General features: G+C 43.9%; 1 protein-coding gene across 5 annotated transcripts; it reads left to right on the plus strand.

Moving 5' to 3' along the window:
* Positions 1–934: 934 nt before the first annotated feature.
* On the plus strand, positions 935–17,960 carry PRDM4 (PR/SET domain 4). 5 transcript variants are annotated; one of them, XM_053977806.1, is made up of 12 exons: positions 1,405–1,482; positions 2,986–3,119; positions 3,766–3,951; positions 5,967–6,761; positions 9,896–10,045; positions 11,241–11,359; positions 12,104–12,189; positions 13,428–13,555; positions 14,102–14,416; positions 15,573–15,741; positions 16,502–16,567; positions 16,800–16,888. In XM_053977806.1, coding segments are annotated over exons 1-12 (2,160 nt in total). In that variant the 5' UTR covers positions 1,405–1,471; the 3' UTR covers positions 16,801–16,888. The 5 variants fall into 5 exon arrangements, with proteins under 5 accessions (XP_053833780.1, XP_053833781.1, XP_053833779.1 ...); XM_053977805.1 differs by lacking the exons at positions 1,405–1,482; positions 16,502–16,567 and adding an exon at positions 935–1,095 and having other exon boundaries at positions 16,800–17,960; XM_053977804.1 differs by lacking the exon at positions 16,502–16,567 and having other exon boundaries at positions 16,800–17,960.
* The last annotated feature ends 465 nt before the right edge of the window (positions 17,961–18,425 follow it).

An 18,425-nucleotide genomic window follows, 5' to 3' on the forward strand; every position in this document is an offset into this window, starting at 1 on the left:
TGAGCTTATAGTCATTGACTGCAGGTTCTAAGAAGAATGTGAAGTATTAGCACCAACATGTGAACACATGGGACTACACACACAAAAATGAAACAGACCTAAAGCCCCCATCACAGGACTAGCAGTCCATAACAACCTGAGGACTTGGTGAGTTCTTTTTTGACTTGCTCAAATAACGTTTGTAGGCCAATTCGGATAGTCAGTCAGTTATGGTTAGGGTAAGGATTATTTGGCTTGGTGGAGGAAAGGTTGTGGGATATGTGGTAAACTAAATAAGGTCATTCTTTTGGTCATGAATGACAGACCCCTGGATTTACTTTGCCTAAATGTACTCCTTTAGATGTTAGATATTTAGAGTAAACTCATTATGCAGGTCCCAGTTTCAGGCCATAGACACAGGAAGGCAGCTCCAAAGGGAATTCTTCTCACACATCTCGGACACCTACTTTAGGATGAGATGAAGCACTCTCTGCAGTAAACTACTCTCTTTCAGCTACAGAGAGCACTTGAAAAACAACTGTATTCAAGGCATTCAACTTTATGACAAAGCCAAAAGAGGAGAGTCTGTTTCCACCCCCAGAAGAATCAACAGGTTTGTACTGAACTAAAATGACCTCTACATTTAGGCTCTTTAGATCATGGAATGATCCTTACAGATCCTACATTTAGGTTCTTTAGATCAAAAGAGAGCAGACAGAAAAATACTTTGAATTTCCTCCTGTGCAGACATCCTGTCGAGGGACAGCTCATTTAATGAGGCATCACTTAAGTGTCAGGCACAAGCAAATTACCAAACCCCATTACAGTGTTCCAGGAAACAGCTGTTCGCCTCGGCACTGAAGGAACGCGGCGATTGATTCGAGCAGCGTACATGATTACTATCCACGTGTCGCAGGCGAAAGCGAGCTACAAAACCGCTTGCAGACATTAAGAGATTCCTTTGCCATGTCACCTTAGCCAGAATTGCACATATGATCAACCGTAATTGAACGACGATGTCCAGGAGGCAACTGGGCACGTACGGGCTGATGGTACCGGAGGACACAAACCGCAACCCTCTAATGACAGCAGATACGAGGGTGTAACGAGAAAGCGGTGAGATAGCTGGGAATATCGTGTGGGAATACTGTGTGGAGAATCGGAGTAAGCATCGCACCCTTCTGGAAGAGGCGGCACGGGAAGCCTCGGGCAGGGTTGCGGGGCGGGCGGGGAGCAGCCGAGCCCCGGGGCGGTGGCGCCGCTTCCTGGCTCCGGCTCTCGGCGGCGGAAGCGGCCCCGGCCCCCTCCCTCCGCCATCCCCGCCTCCCCCGCCCGCGCCGGGCCCGCACCGCCCGGATCCCGCCCATGAGGCGGCGGCGGCGGTGGGGGTTGCGGCCGGGCCGTGGCTGGGGCCGGAGCCGGGGCCGGGGGCAGGCGGCGGGCCGGGGCGCAGGGCCCTGATGCGGCTGCGGGCGCTCCGCCGGCGGGCCCCATGCACCCCAGGTGAGCGCCGCGGGGCACCGGGCGGGACCGTGGGGGGCACCCGGCCGACGGGGCGAGCAGAGGAGGGGGTCCCTACAGCGTTCGGCGCCTCCCGCAGGCCCCGAGGCTCGGCTTCGGGGCGAGGGTGGTGGTTCCCTCCCTCGGGCATCGCCATCCTCAGCAGCCGCCCGAGCCGGGGGATGAAATGCCCTGCCCCGCTGGGCCGCCGGAGCCCTCGGCCCCGTCCCTGCAAAGCCGTCCCTGGCGGCAGGCGGGGCGTGGTGCCAAAGGTGGGCAGAGCCGAGGTGGAAGTCGGCGACTCCGCTTGCGGCTCAGCCCTCCGGGTGGCAGGTGGTCTGCGAGGAGCTGCGAGTGGACTCGATGTTCCTTAGGGGCGCCTTCCAAGCTGAGATCTTGTGCTGTTTACTTGTGTGAGTTTGGTGGATTCGGTCATTTTTCCTGGCTGAGTGGTACCTTTCCTTACCCGAGTGGCAGCCCAAGCTCCAGCTCTCCATCAGTACTGCAGCGCTTGGGCCTGCTGCTGGCAAAGGCCATGTGGGAGGCCTGGGTCAGCCTGGAGGGTGTTGTGTGTGTGGCTGCTGTGGGGGCAGCTGGTCTGGCTGGCCCTAAGAGCTGCTGGTCAGACCTGGTGTGTGGGTAGGAGGGCTGGGGTGGGCACAGCATAGGTCAGGCACAGCTTGCAGAGTTGTGACAAGTGTGAGTAGACCGTGTCTCCATGGTTTCCCCATCCCTGCGGACTGGTTTGGGCTGCATGTGCAGCTTGAGACCCCACAGGACATACGTGCTCCAAGTTGACATGGTTTCTACCAAGGCTGAGGGTTTGGAGTGTTGGCAGTTCCTGCAGCTGTTCATGTGGTGTGTGCCCACTTGAGTGGTGTGGTTGATCACTAAAATAACATGGCATCCGTGGTGCCAGTTTTTAATGTGATGGGAGCACACAGAACCAGACTGAGGCAGTCATGGCTGTTGTGCAGTGGTAACTCTTGTCACTATTGGCCTGGTTCAGACTGGTAGAGAATTAGAGGTTGTGTGTCTGTTGCCAGTTTGGAGTGATCTTTCCCCCAGATTCTGGATTTTGAATGTGAATGTGGTGCCCAGAAGTCATGAAATATAAATCAGGTGCTGTTGTCTGAGTATTTCTGACATTCAGCTTGTAAATGGATCTGTTTTCACAATAGTTTAATCACAGTGGCTTTTACTACTAGGAGTAGGACTTTATTTTGTGCATGGCAAGGAAGAAGCTATGGTCTGATTTGTCTTTCTGAACTGTTTTTTAGTCCTGATTATTGCTATCTAATAAGATCAATGTGTATTGATCATGATGTGATGACTGTGTGGCTGGTGTGTTTTATGCGTAGCTTTTTAAGGCAGAGTTTTTATATGCTAATATCAGATTTTGAATTTGTTTGCTCAACCTTTCCTCACCACAGTACAGTCAGTAATCAGGAATGCTTTTGCATTCTGTTTCTTTTTCCTGCTCCCCTCTCTGTTCCTTGTCTCCAGAATGAATGAAATGAACTTGAGTCCTGTAGGGATGGACCAGCTGACCTCCTCCTCTGTGAGCAATGCCCTGCCAGTCTCGGGAAGTCACTTGGGCTTGGCAGCGTCACCTACTCACAACGCCATACCAGCACCAGGTAATGGGGGAGGGTCCCACACGGGGTATTGCAGCTCCTGTTCTGTGTTCTGCTGTCACAGCAATGGTCCTAACTGGGCAGCAGTGCTTGCTCTGATAGCAAGTCATACTGTAGGCAGTGAAATGATGCAGAGTTGGGAAGGGGAAGCCATAAATTGTTGTTTATGTGGGCAAGCAAAAGGCATGAGTGCTTGTCAGGCTTATGCTTTAGTGGGAGCCTCGTTTGGTTTTAATGGGGTGATTTGCACTGTGGGTGAGTAGTATCAGAATCCTTTGAAATTAGGGCTGCAGCTGAAAATCTCTCTTCATCTATGTCTCATTTCTCTCAGGTGAAAAATCACTTGTATAGCAAAACTGTTTTCGTAGCTCTTTTTTCCAGGGGCCTGCACAGACAGAAGTCCATTACAGTTGTCAAATAGAAGCAAGCCCTACAAAATGTACCAAAAAAGATCTAGCCATATTCAGGCATGCCTCTCACTGCTGTGATAACTGAGCCTTTCTTTGATGCCTGGCACCTTACTTGGACAGTGCCATGCTGTATTTCCTTAGGACAAGAGCTCCTGGGGAATTAGTAATTTCTTTGTTAGCTCATGTGTTCATCAACTCGGGGAGTTCCATTGAATTTAAATGGGCATTTTCTCTTGCAGGCTTGCCTGTTGCAATTCCAAACCTGGGCCCCTCCTTGAGTTCCTTGCCCTCTGCTCTGTCTCTGATGCTCCCAATGGGTATTGGGGATCGAGGAGTGATGTGTGGTATACCAGAGAGAAACTACACCCTACCTCCACCACCATACCCTCACCTGGAGAGCAGCTATTTCAGACACATTCTACCTGGTAAGTGCTCTGGTGCTGATGGATGGGAACAGTAAGAGAAAAACTGTTTTAAGAGCTGTCTGTTTCTGTCCCGAAGCAGGCGTGACTGACAGTTTGACAGAGCTGTTGTTTCCCTGAGTTTGTCTTGAGACTGTTGTGCCATTTACACACCTTTATTTTCAGATACCTGTTTCTATATTTGTGTATGAAAATAATTGCAGGGCATTTTCTACTTAAACCTAACCTTTGATTGTTCCTCCTGCTTTGATTTTAGGATTAACAGAAAACAAAGCATGCCTGGTTTCTGTCTCCAATGGCTTGTAGCTTGCAAGTTGCTTCTATTTTATTTCTCCTGTAGTCTGAAACAATATTTAATATGTGCATAATGGGAGATTACAGTAGTTCAAAGCTCAAAGGGGCAAGACATCAGCTGTGGCGCAGGGCACTTTCCCACCCATTTAACCTATGGCACATATTTTCTTCATTTTTCTTCAAGGTTGATTTCCAAAGGCCTAACACACTGACTTCTATCTTGATTCCTTTCTTACACGTGCTTTGGAGTATAAATGTAGAATTTTACATTTTAGTATATGAAAACACAGAAATTGAAACTTTAAATACAGTTCTGGTTTTGTTTGGTAGCTAAGATTGACAGGGTGGAAGAAGTAGTTAAACTTCTTCAAGGTGATTCACTGAGTGTTGTTGGTTCAGCCTGGGTTTGGAATGAACTGTAGCAGCCCAGGTCTCAAGTAGCTACCTGTTGACTGATGGCTGAAATTTCCAGCTGCTTAGGAGTAACCTTTCCTACTGCACTGCATGCCTGCCTGTTCAGTGGCCAAAGAGTAGACAAGGAGACTGTGCACTAGGAACAAAGGTATTTGCCATTCTTCTGAGCTGGAATAATCTTCATGTGATGTTTTATATGGTTCTTTTGTCAGTCATCTTGCTGCCATCAAGGATCCTCTGTGTTTAAGCCACAAGGCAGCATTGCATACAGAAATATTTGATGCAGCTGATTAAATTAAACTGTTCATTTCTTGGCTTGTTGTGCTGCCGAAAGAGCATCTGTGCTTGCATCCTTGTAATAACAAATATATTTGAATGGAAAACTCTTACGGAACAAGTCGCTCATAGGGTTGAAGGCTAAAAAGATGTGCTGAATCAGATCTTGCAGAATCTGCAAAATCTGCCTCTGTCTCTGCTGGAAATAACGTTTACTTGAATGTGTTGTTGTATTTCTTCCAAATATTTTGGTTTGTTTGTTCTTAGTATGTAAACACGGTTTAGTGCTTCTTCATATCTTAAGTTTCAAGGTTGTTTGATGTTGAGAAGCTTCCCAGAACTACCAGAAAAGATGGTAGGGTTTCTGATTTAAATTCAACCAAACTATTGTTTTAGAAGAAACAATATGCTTTCATGTAAGGAAAGAGAGCAGATGACTCATGAAATCTGTGAGAGAGCTTGTCTTTGTCCTTCAGCATTTCAATTGATGACCTCTGAGATGGACAGTTATGCCACTTAGTCTTAGAGGAAGGAAGTAGTCATTGTTAAAACTTGAATACCTAAGCAAAAATCGTGTCCTGGTGAATTGTTTCTGCTTCTAGCAAAGATGAACCAGGAATTACCAAATTATAGATTCCACTACCAGTCCTTCATCCTTTGTGAGCTACTTTTTAGGAATGAAAAATTAAGCCTAAAATGTGAAGAACCTCTTTCTCATTTGATCTTCGTATTGAGGAGTCTAGGTGGAATTCTGCCATTAACTTGGCTGTTTAGAGTTCGAGAAATAACTAGAGACTTAGTTTGTTGGGTGGAAACTCTGAATTAGTTGTCAAGTGGTACTTTGACAAGAGCATTAGGCTGGCATATGTTTGTGAGCCATGTTTTAGAATTAGTGGATTTTAATTGGAAATAAAGTAGAGAACATGTCTTCAGGGATCTGGGTCTCAGTGTACTATGTTTTGACTGATTTTTATTTAAGATTTGAAAACTGAGGTAATCTCACTCCCTTCTTTTTCTCCCTCTTTTCCTATCAGGTATCTTATCTTACTTGGCTGACAGACCACCACCTCAGTACATCCATCCCAACACTATAAATGTTGACAGCAATCCAGCATTGTCAGTCTCCAACAATCCCTCAGCCCTGGATCCCTATCAGCCCAGTGGGACCGTGGGGCTGGAACCAGGGATTGTGTCCATGGACTCCCGCACAGTGAACACACATGGTCCTCAAAATCTGCATCCTAGTGAGAGCCACGAGGTAGCACTGGATACTACAATCACCATGGAGAGCGTTTCCAGGGTCACCAGCCCCATCTCTACAGATGGGATGACAGAGGAGCTTACAATGGATGATGTAGCCGGGGATCACACACAGATCCCAAATGGCTCCCGGAGCCACGAACCTTTAGCCGTAGACACAGTGGGGAGTAACTTGACATCGGACACTGTGGGACACGGTGGTGTCATTCCCATTCACGGTAGCACTTTGGAACTCCCTGTTGTCATGGAGCCTGACCACATTGCCGGGCGAGTGACAGGGATATCGGACAGCACACTAAATGACCCCATTCATACTGTGGCCATGAGCACCAACTCCGTGAGTGTGGCGCTCCCTACCTCACACAACCTCGCTTCCCTGGACTCAGTAGCCTTGCATGAAGTGGGCCTCAGCCTAGAGCCTGTGGCAGTGTCTTCCATAAGTCAGGAAGTAGCCATGGGGCCAAGTCATGTCGATGTGACTGCAGACAATCTTGCCTTTGTACCATCATCTCTGCAAATGGAAGACTCCAATTCCAACAAGGAGAACATGGCAACCTTGTTTACCATATGTGAGTGGACATTTCTTGCTTTTTTGGGGTAGGGTTTGTCATGTAGCTATTTTCTGGCGGGCTGGACTCTGGTTGCTAGTCCTACAGATTTATGGTGAAAAAACCAGTTATTTAAGAAGTCCAAAATTTGAAACATCTGCAGTGCCAGATTAACTGTTCTGAAACAATAGTAGTTGGAAGTAGTAGGAGATGTAGTAGGATGTTTTAGCATAATTCTCTTTGTATCATTTCCCATGTTGCCATGAGGTTGGAAGCTGAATCTTGGTGAAACTCTTGATTTGGTTGATATGCTTGATATCCTTTCCAATGAGACTTCTGTTTTTATAAAGTCACATCACAAGTGACTCTTCTTGCTCCATTAAAAATACACAACAAACACCACCACAAGCCATACTTTTCATCAAATTGGTGTAATTGTTGAGTGTGACATTACATGATTTTGCAAAATTTATATTAAACCATGAACAATCATCATGAAAGTGTTGTTCTAAATAGGAAAAAAGAGCAGAGAGGGAAGGAACTTCATAATATTTCTAATTATTCTCATCAAAGGACTTTAGTCCAGAGGTTAGTGGATCTCATAGGAAGAGAGGAGCACTGGGTATTGTATTGCCGTTCCTGTTATCGTTCAAGGAGTGGTTTTTGAGAACTGAGAAGTTCTCATTTGCTGGGAGAAATTTGCACTTTCACCTGCAGGATGTCTGGCTTCCTGCCACTGAAACATAAGGCCAGCTTTGATATTAATTTTTATTATCTGTAGTAGCATTGCTGAGTGCTGCTCTTCATCCAGTCTGGCCCTACAACTGCCAGAACCTAATTGATTGCTTTGCCTGCGGAACATATTTTAAGAAATTGAAAGATACAGTGCCTTGGTTAGCAAGGGAAGAGGTGCAGTTCAGTGTAAATTGTCTAATCAGTTAGACATTTGGATTAATTTGTTAAGATTTCATTCTGTGGGATAAGATACAACTTCAAATTAGGTGGGTGTAGAACTATGATGAATTTACAACTCCTAGAGGAGGAAGAGTTTTACAGTCAATGCACTCAGTGGTTCCTACAAGCATCTGTTGCATGTTGAACAAATAATGATCCAAATCCTGTGATATCCAACATGCTCGTGGTGAAATCAGTTTTCTTACTCTCTTACAAGTGAGATGTGATGTGCCAGCTTTTTGTTGTTATAGTTAGCATAGTCCTAAGCTGTTTTCCAGACGATGCTCTCCTTTGGTAGGACATTAAAATGGCTGCTGCATGCCTTGTGTTTGCATGTGATTTGCAAAACAGATTCTTGACTTGGGGAGGTTTAAATTTTAACTTTTTGTTGATGTTTTTAATCTTCACCTGAATTAACAGGAATTTGTGTCCAGACAGGTGATAGCAAGGACAAGGAGTTGTTTTAGATCCCCTTAATGGTTTTTCCTCACTCAGATGGCAGGAGTCAGGGCCTTTTCTGTAAACTTTTTACTGTTCCTAAGCAGGAAATAAAAAGTGTGCCTTTACTACAATCCTGAATGTTTGCAGAACTTTCAAGAAGCATTTTTTTTGGTCACGTTTGTTGACAGTTCTGAATATCCAAATCAGAGAAATAATCACTGATTTTCTTTTTTTAATGATTTAGCAAGGACAGTAATGGAAAGTATATTTAACTTTCTGTGGAATGTGCGATTTTTTGTTTTCCAACATCTTAAAAATGTATGAATGGTTGAACTTCTCTAAGTGGAAATGTCCCATGCCTAGAACTTTTCCTCCTCTGCCTCTCCTTGGAGCTGGTCCATAGACCCATAGCAGGTGTGTGCCAGGCAGTGCTTAAAAGCAGCTGTTCCACACAGTGGTTCTCATTACTCAGGTCTGGCTGTTGTTGTTGCTTTACTCCTGCATGTCACCTGTGCACAGGAAATAATGCTTACATAGGCTCTACTTAATAATTTTTGGAGTACTTTCCTATCTGTTAATGTAGTTGCTCAGACTGTATTTTATATAAGGTCACATTCTGGTACCCTGGTGTATCAAGAAAGTATCTGGAAAATATCTTTAAGCATGTGAGGATGGAGCTGCTATTTGGGCCTGCTGAAGGCTACTTCTGTGATAGGTCTTTTATACTGGAGCTGGGACATCAAGAGGCCAAAGAAGGTCTTAATGGAGATCCTGATTAATTACCTGAACATCTTTCTTCTTCAGAAGAATAATTATTTATCAGGAGAGTGGTTGCTGAGTAGGTGTTGGTTGCTCCATCCACAGAGAATTAAAATGACATCGTTTTTCTAGATGAAATTGTAATGCTATAGAGAGAATTTTATGCTGTACTTTCCCTCAGATTTATTAGACTGAAGACTTTCACTAGTTTCTTTTATAACAGTATTTCTGCTGAGTGACAGATTGGGAAAGTGATGCAACTGATTCTTCTTGGGCTTTTGTTTTTGTTGCATTCAGTGGCATACTCACACTGCATGAGTTTACTGCAGTGAGACCTTCAAAAGCAGCAGTGAGGTCAGGTTTTTGCTGCTGTAATTTACATATTGTCTGAATTTAAATGGAGGGAAGGGGATTTGTGGTTCATGTTTGGAAAATTTTAGAAGGATGACCTTACTGGTCCATTTGCATGGATATCCTTGGGGTTCTACATACAAGAAGTGTTGCTGGTTAATTCCAAAAATATAACCAGTTAGAAGGTGTTTGGTTTTGTTTGTCTTAGATTTTTCTGCCCTTAGCGTTCATTTCACTTGTGATCAGAGTGAAATTGGCTCTTCTACCACCAGCATTACCACCAGCATGGGGAGGCTCTCATTCATTTTGCAGTAGCTTTGATGAAGAGTGGGCTCTGTCCCATTGCTGGATTCCCCTGTAGGGATAATCTGGAGTCATGGGATAATCTGGTCATCAATTTACCATCAGGAAAGTAGGTAGAGATCCTCACATTTGATCTGAATTGGGTAGAAACTGACATGTATGTCAGTGCCCACCTGACTGTAAGAACATGATCCATATTCTTCTGAGTAAGAAGGACAAGTTGAACGTGACAGAAGCAGCCTTTGGCAGGGGGTGAGCTGAAGCCTACCTACATTGGTAGGGGGCTGATTGCACTGTAGGAGCTGTTGTATGTTTTTAATGCCTGCTGTCCCCTCCTGTCTCTGCAGGGTGCACGCTGTGTGACAAGGCATATCCATCAGACTGCCCGGACCACGGGCCCGTCACCTTTGTCCCCGATAGCCCAATCGAGAGCCGAGCCAGGCTGTCCCTCCCGAAGCAGCTGCTCCTCCGGCAGTCTATCATGGGAGCTGAAGCGGGTAAGGATCGCATTACTGTGCACTTCCCTGCAGCATTTAAAATACACTCACTGCTGAAATCCAAAACCATAGGGAGATACATGTGGGAAAAAAACACCACAAGAGAGAGATGCTTCCCTCTTCTGTAATCACCCTGACTTACATTATCCACGAGCTCCTTGTGGTCTGGTTACTGCTTAGACTCCAGCTATACTATAGGGCTGCTGCCACAAAGAGTGCCACTTCTTAAGGTCAAGCAATGTATGGTGTTTTTTTGTATCGCACTAAACAGCCCAGGCACAGCTTTGATAAGAAAACAATGCCGCAATTACAGTTTGGGGGAAGCTGACAATTAGAAGTCATAGAGGAGAATTCTGTCTGCTTGTTCATGAGCTTGGTTTGCTACATTCTGGGTGCTCTCATTGAAGTATTGATCACAAGTGCCTCTGTTTTTCCCCCCCTCTTCATTTACATTTGGCATGTAGACTGTGACCTTGTCACTGGATGTGGACCTTGTTACTGTATTTCACGTCACTGTCACCTGGAAATCGAAGAGTACAGTGCAGTACCCTAAGGATCTGAAGGCTAGAGAAGAATGTGATTATTGGCTTGCTTAGTGATGCTGCTTGTTGAGAGTAGATGACATCTGTTCTTTTCAAGCTGCACTAGTTTCCAGTTTATTCCTAAGAGCTATTCAGTGTATTCATGTAGACATATATATATATATATATATATATATATATATATATATAAATGTTTAATTAAAAATAATATATATGCAGGAATCCCTCTGCCCATGACAGAAATACAGCTGCCTCTGGGGAGAAATGCAGAAGCTGCTTAACAATGCCCAGCAACAATTCTGGAAATTCCTGGGGATTAGGTAGGCAAAATGTAGTTACTGAAACTAGTGTTTTCTGCTTCTGCAGAAAGTGCCATGAGAACTTTAATTAGTACAAGTGGCTAGGATGTTAGTTTTATAGCTTACTGAAAAGTAAATTACTTGCTTTTGACCAAAGCGGCTCCCATTAGTGTCATGTGGTGGTGGTTCTTGTCTCTGCCATAGGTGTGTTTCACATGTGAAGTAGAAGCTTTGATGATCTTATGCATAGATACTACCTCTGGAGCATTATCTCATAAGCCTCCCACTTCTTTATTATGCATGATTAGTTGTTTAAATAATTGATTTCTTCAGATTTTGGTCTTCTTATGATAGGTGTGTGGACACGAGAAACCATTCCTGTGAGGACTTGTTTCGGACCTTTGATCGGGCAGCAGAGCCATTCTCTGGAAGTGGCCGACTGGACAGACAAAGCAGCCAGTCACATCTGGAAGGTTAGTGGTGTTGCAGCTCACAGAGCCTGCCAGCATGCCCTTATCTGGTGAAAGCTACCACATGACAGCAACATTAACAATATCATCCTTCCCGAAAGTCAAAAGTAATGCAATTTAATTGTTTAATTCTTAGTATCAGCACAGCAGAGCTATATACCTTGCAGTATGTTGATATTTAGTCCTGAAGTACGAAAAGCTTCTTTAATGCCTTCTCTTTTAAAGAGCTGTATGTGGTTTCAGTATTTGTATGGAGTTGCAGCAGTGATTGTATATGAATTACTATGTAGCAGTTGTTTGTTTGTTTTGTATCTCTGTTCATTGAAAGTTCCCCCAGGTGATGAATGATTTGTTTTAGGAAAGCCAATTTAAAGCTTTTCTTTTCCCCATCATTTCATTTTCAGAAAGTAAATCTGACCTATATAAATAAAGCATGTACTGTTTGCCCAGATTTTGTTATTCACAAGACTTGGTTTGTAAGAAATGCAGCCATATGCATTTCTGCTGGAAGGTAAAGGTAAGAAAGATGCTGATAAACAGGTTTTCTGGCCTCCTGAGTAGCAGAGGTCACAGTGCCTGTGTGAAGAGGAAAGTAAGGAGTGAAAACAGGGTTGTGGTGTTGACAGTGGCAATGGAGACTTCCTAGCTTGTTCTAAGTAAACACATCCTCTCTTAAAGAAAGAGGCTGGCTTTCACTACATTTATTGCTGTGTTTTGTCCTAAGGTTGCATTTGTCTTTCCTGGTAGATCTATCACAACGGTGTCCTGGAGTTCTGCATCATTACAACTGATGAAAATGAATGTAATTGGATGATGTTCGTACGCAAAGCCAGGTGAGAGATGCCTGTACTATGCTAAGGAGCTTTGAGTCTGAGCTGCAGGCTCGTAGAAAGCTGTACTAGAGAATGAAGGTTGACCTTCATTCAGCTGAAGTTGACCTTGATTGTCCTTTTGATTTTAATACTTTATTACAAAGTGTCCCTGAGTTCTTTTGGCCAAGTTCAAGCCCCTACAGCTTGTGAGACCTGTCCCTTTCAGTCTGCGATGAAAAGTATCCCGGCTGGCCTAAGTATTTCTCCATCCATGGTCCACTGAGAAAGCTGAACCTTTCTTATTTTTCTGTGACACAAAGTAGGTTTCTCCTGTAGTTCATTTCATTGTTCTCATATGCAGGAGTCAAGAAGTGTAATGTTTAATCTCCCACTGCAGTGGGGCAGACCTTTTGCTGGTTTCAGATATGGGGAACAAATATATGCAAGATTTTGCTTCAAAAGATAAATGACCACATCTTGGAACTAGTCCTCAAGAAGACTTTTTAAAGATAATTTTGCTTTAAAACATTACTGATATTTTTTCCATTATGTATTCTCTATTTCTTAGGGATATATCTATATAATTGTCATGGTTTGATATCTATGTGTATGAGGAATCTATGTGTATGAAAAATACATAGATTTTTGTAGTTTCTTAGGAGATCATGAACTAATTTCTCTCAGCCTACTCGAATGTCTATTAATAATTTTCTCAGAAGTGTTGTGAGAAACACATCATTTGGTGGAGGAGATTGACTCTCAAGGTCTACTTTTCTTTCCTTTAATAAAGGACAGAAGTGACAGACATGCAAGTTTTTATAATATGCTGACAAGCACTGATGTTCCTATTACCTTTTTATAGGAATCTTTCCTTTTCCCTTTTTTCTTTTCCATTTTTCTCTTCTATTCTTTTCCATTTCTCTTTTTCTCTTTTTCTCTTTTTCTCTTTTTCTCTTTTTCTCTTTTTCTCTTTTTCTCTTTTTCTCTTTTTCTCTTTTTCTCTTTTTCTCTTTTTCTCTTTTTCTCTTTTTCTCTTTTTCTCTTTTTCTCTTTTTCTCTTTTTCTCTTTTTCTCTTTCTCTCCTCTCCTCTCCTCTCCTCTCCTCTCCTCTCCTCTCCTCTCCTCTCCTCTCCTCTCCTCTCCTCTCCTCTCCTCTCCTCTCCTCTCCTCTCCTCTCCTCTCCTCTCCTCTCCTCTCCTCTCCTCTCCTCTCCTTACTTCTGAAGGGTTTTTTTTTCTTAACTGTTGTTACTGCTGTAGGAACCGGGAAGAGCAGAACCTGGTAGCTTATCCTCATGATGGAAAAATTTACTTCTGCACCTCTCGGGACATCCCCCCTGAACACGAGCTTCTCTTCTATTACAGTCGAGACTATGCACGACAGCTTGGTAAGTAAGAGCTCTTCTTTGTTGTCTTTGCAGGGAGTACCCAGCTTGAATTCCCTTTCAGTGCCATCTCTGGGCTCTGTGACTTAGGACTGCATTATGTTCCTTCTCAGCTCCCATTGGTGCATGTCATAGTTTCCTTTAACATTGCATTCCTACAGAGTACCATCATTTAAAACATTTCTCTACTTAATTCCACTGATCAGGAGTAAAAGATTTTGAAGATTTTTTTTTTGAAGAAAAATCATGTTCTGTTCATCCAGGGCTAAGGGAATTCTAGATCTGATGATGTTACTATCCTCCCCCAGCTTGGATTGTGATAATTTAGATATGGGTGAGCTCTGCTCAAAACTGTTCCAAAGTTTGGCCCCTCAAAACATTTTCAATGACCTACCTGAAAGAGCTGGAAAGCAACACTGGAGCTGAAAAGAACAAATGTGAAAATCTTTGCACCTGGCTTTGCTACCACAGACTAAATGTTAAAGTGGTCCTTGTTAATCTGTTAGGCTTTACTGTGCCTCATTACAAGTGATGTTTTTGTGCCCAAAGGTGTCCCTGAGCATCCAGACATGCACATCTGCCACTGCGGGAAGGAATGCGCTTCCTATGCGGACTTCAAGGCCCATTTGAGCAGCCATATTCATAACCACCTCCCCAGTCAGGGGCACAGCAGCAACCACGGGCCAGGCCATGGCAAGGAAAGGAAGTGGAAGTGCTCCATGTGCCCCCAGGCTTTCATCTCCCCTTCCAAGCTGCATGTGCATTTCATGGGGCACATGGGCATGAAGCCGCACAAGTGCGATTTCTGCAGCAAAGCTTTCAGCGATCCAAGCAACTTACGGACACACCTCAAGATCCACACAGGTGAGAGCTTTGTACAGATGCCTGTGTGAGGACAGGGGAGAGGGTGAAGGTCAAGTTACAGGCCAGCAGCAGACAGTGTGGGTATTTTTTCATCTTTTTTTTTTTTTCTTTTTTTTTCACTATTCCTTATTGGGAAATCACAAAATTCTAATTACAAAGCTGGAAAAGAAATAAAACTGGTAGTGAAGTGCTCTCAAGTCAAGCATAAGAAGCTGTAGGCTCAATAGCCAGGCATTTTAATAGACTGATGAAATATTAATGTGGTATACACAACCACAGAATACTCAGTGGGGTGGGATTCAAGTGGTATTCAAACTTAGTCTGAACTCAGTAACATTCTGGGGTTTTAAACTGTTTCTGGCAAAGAATAACAGAAGTACTGATAAATTGAAAAATGGGACAAAACATAGAAGTTATCAAAGGGCCAGTGAAATTTGTACCTGTGTGTTTGTTAGATAAGAGAACTTGTTTTTCCAGACAAAGGCAATGCAGTGCATCAAATGTGGTTGGGCTCCAGTAAGGCATCAGATACAATTCCTGTGGGAAATCAGTGAGGATAGGGATGTGCTAATGTACAGTAACTAGATGGTTACCATGGTTACTATTACAAAGGAAGCTACCATTGTTTTTACTGAAGAATTCATCTTGGATAAGACTAGTCTTTTTAAGTGTTTGCCTGAATCTCTTGGTGGAAAAATGTGCAGAGCTGCTGGAGATGTTTTGGAATCCAGAACAGGGAGGCACAGCTGGTGTGGACAAGACACACAAACCCTGCCTCACAAGAATGGCTGGCTGACCACAAGCACTGGAGAAACAAGCAGCAGTTTAGAAGGATGAAGTACAGAAAGGTGCATCACACTAAGGCATCAGTGTTTTGAAACAGTATCATGACACTGGGGGCGTTGAGTACGGGATGAAAAGCTGGGGAATGATGAAGTCAGCTGCCTGGTTTTTGCATAGCTAAATATAGATTGGAACCAAGTAGGCCTTTATGCTGAGTCTGAAGGAACTGCAGCAGAAAACAAGTCCTGTTCATAAAAAAATCTGCCTTTCTTCACGGTAAAATTTAGTTTTTCAGCAATGGTCAGGCTTGTTTGCCTACTGCATTTCTTGGGACACCAAGTGCCAATCTGTGGGTGTCCCTGTGTACTCCTAGGTCAGAAGAATTATCGCTGCACCCTCTGTGACAAATCATTCACGCAGAAGGCTCACCTGGAGTCGCACATGGTCATTCACACCGGGGAGAAGAACCTCAAGTGCGATTACTGTGAGAAGCTCTTCATGCGCAGGCAGGACCTCAAGCAGCATGTCCTCACTCACACACAGTAAGTGACTTCACAGGAGCTGTTAGACTGGCCAGTGCAAGAAATAATGAAGATGAACAGCCCAAGACAGAATCTCCAGTTCGCAAATAGTTTGGCCTAGGGAGCATAGGTGGGTTCATCCTCTGAAATGACAGAGAAGTCACTCTAGACTAAGTCCTTGTTTTACTGGCTGCAGTTGTAGAGTTCTAGTGTCTGCAGTATTTCTGGATGATTCCAATCGTGCTCCTTGTGTTGTGAAATGACAGTCCAGAGTGTTCATAGTTTTGAAGAGAAAAGGGGGTTGTTTGATTTATATTTCATTATTTGCTGAGAACTGTTTCCACATCCCAACGTGACCAAAAAAGACAAACTTATCAGTGCTATTGTCGCTGAGTACCTTGTTAGTGAACTCTTGCCTGTTTGCTGTAGGGGTGTGGTGCAGCTATTCCCAGCCCTTTACCTCCCCGCAGGTCTCACTCAAACGCTTGCTCTCCTGCTCCTCCTGTAGGCAATTCCTACCCACAACCCTCTGCCAGGCCAGGTCTTTTGCTCTGAGAATCTCTCCATCCTGTACATTTACTCCCAATCCGAAGTCCTCCTTAAAAGCTGCTTGCCCAAAGCTAGTCTCTTTGCTTATTTCATTTTCAGCATCTGGTTTTTGTATTCACTTGGAATCCATTGCTGCTTCTGTCATGCTGCCTAGGAGCCAGTGTAGTGCAGCCAGATGAGTGAGAAAGAGGCAGACAGAAACACAGACTCGCTTTGCTGCTTATTCCTACAGCATGAGCCAGGAGCACTACTGCTGGGAAGTATTTTGCAGTGTCATTACAGAATATGTTGCAGTCTGGTAAGCTCCTCTGCTTAGCATTTACAGACTGAGGGTTGATAACATGCAGCAACGTTGTTTCCTTACTTATTCTTCCCTGCCTTCTCCCCACCCGCCTTTATGCAGGGTGGGAAGGAAGCTACCTTTACATCAAGGGCGTTATCTCTGTCCTTGCTAGAATATGGACCTTAATCAGCATTTTAATACCAGCTGCCTTGTGGCAGGAGCAAACTCACTTTCTTGTGTCTTGCAGAGAACGGCAGATCAAGTGCCCCAAGTGTGACAAGCTGTTTCTGAGGACAAATCACCTGAAGAAGCATCTCAATTCACATGAAGGAAAGAGGGACTATGTCTGTGAAAAATGCTCCAAGGCTTATCTAACCAAATATCACCTCACTCGACACTTAAAAATATGTAAAGGCCCCACATCCAGTCTATCAGCCCCAGAGGAGGAAGAGGAGGATGATTCAGAGGAGGAATTAATAGACTCTATGAGGACTGAAGACTGTAGGATTAACAATGGAGTCTATTCAACAGGTGATGTTCTCTCTGGACACAAATGAAAAAGAGAGGGAAACTTTCTTGGATGTTATAAGTAGGGAAGGAAAGGAAAAAACCCTCTTCCTTGTTTCCCCAGTCACCAGTGTATGTCAGGTGAAGAATTTTCCTTCTGTTTTTGTCTCCACACTACCACCACTTAATATAATCTGTAGCCAGAACACTGAACAAGACTGGATCATGCACGTACAAGTGAAGAGTTGCTAAGAAGGAAATGTGAGGCAAGATTTCTTTCACACACGCTGTGCATACTTCTGCAAATCACTCAGATTAATCCATCCAGTGCCAGGACATGTGATACAGCTTGCATAGGCCTTCGAGCAAAGAGCCACGAACCAGAAATGTAGCTGAGGGGTTGCAGTGACCTGTATGCCAACTGTCCTTAACTGCCCAAGCTGTGACATGAAGAGAAACAAGGAAAAAATGGTGGTGGAACTTTTTAACTGAAGGATGCGGTTTGGCACAAAGCAAAGACTTATCAATGCTCAGGTTTCCTTCTTAAAACAAAACCTTTTGGTTAAAAAAAAAAAAAAAAGGCCAGTGAAATCAGCACTTCCACACAAAGTAAGTATCCCACTACAGAAAATCAAACATTGGTTTTTGGAGAACAGTTATCCCCTCTTCTCCCTCAAGTTCACAGCCCATGGAAGCAGGTGAAGAGAGAAAGACTATATGGACTCAGTAAGGAAGGGGCTTACAGACGATCAGTGTTTACAGTATATGTTACTTCTTGTGCTGTAAACCTTTTACCACCTAGAATGATGGGAGGGTTTGCTGCTAATATTATTTATGGAATGAAGATTATTACATTTTGTTGTTTTCTTTTGAAATAATTAAAAACGTGGCTCTTCTCTAATGTTCTTTTTTAATAATTACATATGTTGAAAAACAATGTTCCTGTTTCTGATAATGATGCTAAGTAACACCACTTCTTAATCATCTGCCTCTCCCAGGCTTTCCTGGGACATGGTATGTGTAGGAGCACCTCCATGAACTGGGTAGCTAACGAACTCTAGATTTGCTGTGTCACTCCTCTGGCTGTGCTGCAAAAGAAGATTCAGCTGTGCTCTGTTCTCTGACAAGGTAATGGGAGGTTCCCTTGGAAAAGAGCTCTGCTTTGGGCCCTAAATGGCCCAAGCTTAGCTATACCTCTCCCTGTATGCTGCAGTTCCTAGAGAGCTCCCAGGGTTCTTAAAACCTGAAAATGCTTGCCTCAGATCAGTATGTGACCAAACAGCTCCAGACAGGTGCTGGGATCTTGATAAATCCAAGGAAAGATGTGTTGCTTCCAGTAATGTAATTTCTTCCAAAAACAAAAATC

This window comes from Vidua macroura, chromosome 5, assembly GCF_024509145.1.
Source record: "Vidua macroura isolate BioBank_ID:100142 chromosome 5, ASM2450914v1, whole genome shotgun sequence".
NCBI classification, from domain to species: Eukaryota; Metazoa; Chordata; class Aves; order Passeriformes; family Viduidae; genus Vidua; species Vidua macroura.

Bases quoted from the DNA above. Each gene is read 5' to 3' on its own strand.
- PRDM4 (XM_053977804.1), top strand. The intron at 6,762-9,895 runs GTGAGTGGACAT...CTGTCTCTGCAG, and splicing joins GGCAACCTTGTTTACCATAT to GGTGCACGCTGTGTGACAAG. The intron at 11,360-12,103 runs GTTAGTGGTGTT...CTTTCCTGGTAG, and splicing joins CAGCCAGTCACATCTGGAAG to ATCTATCACAACGGTGTCCT.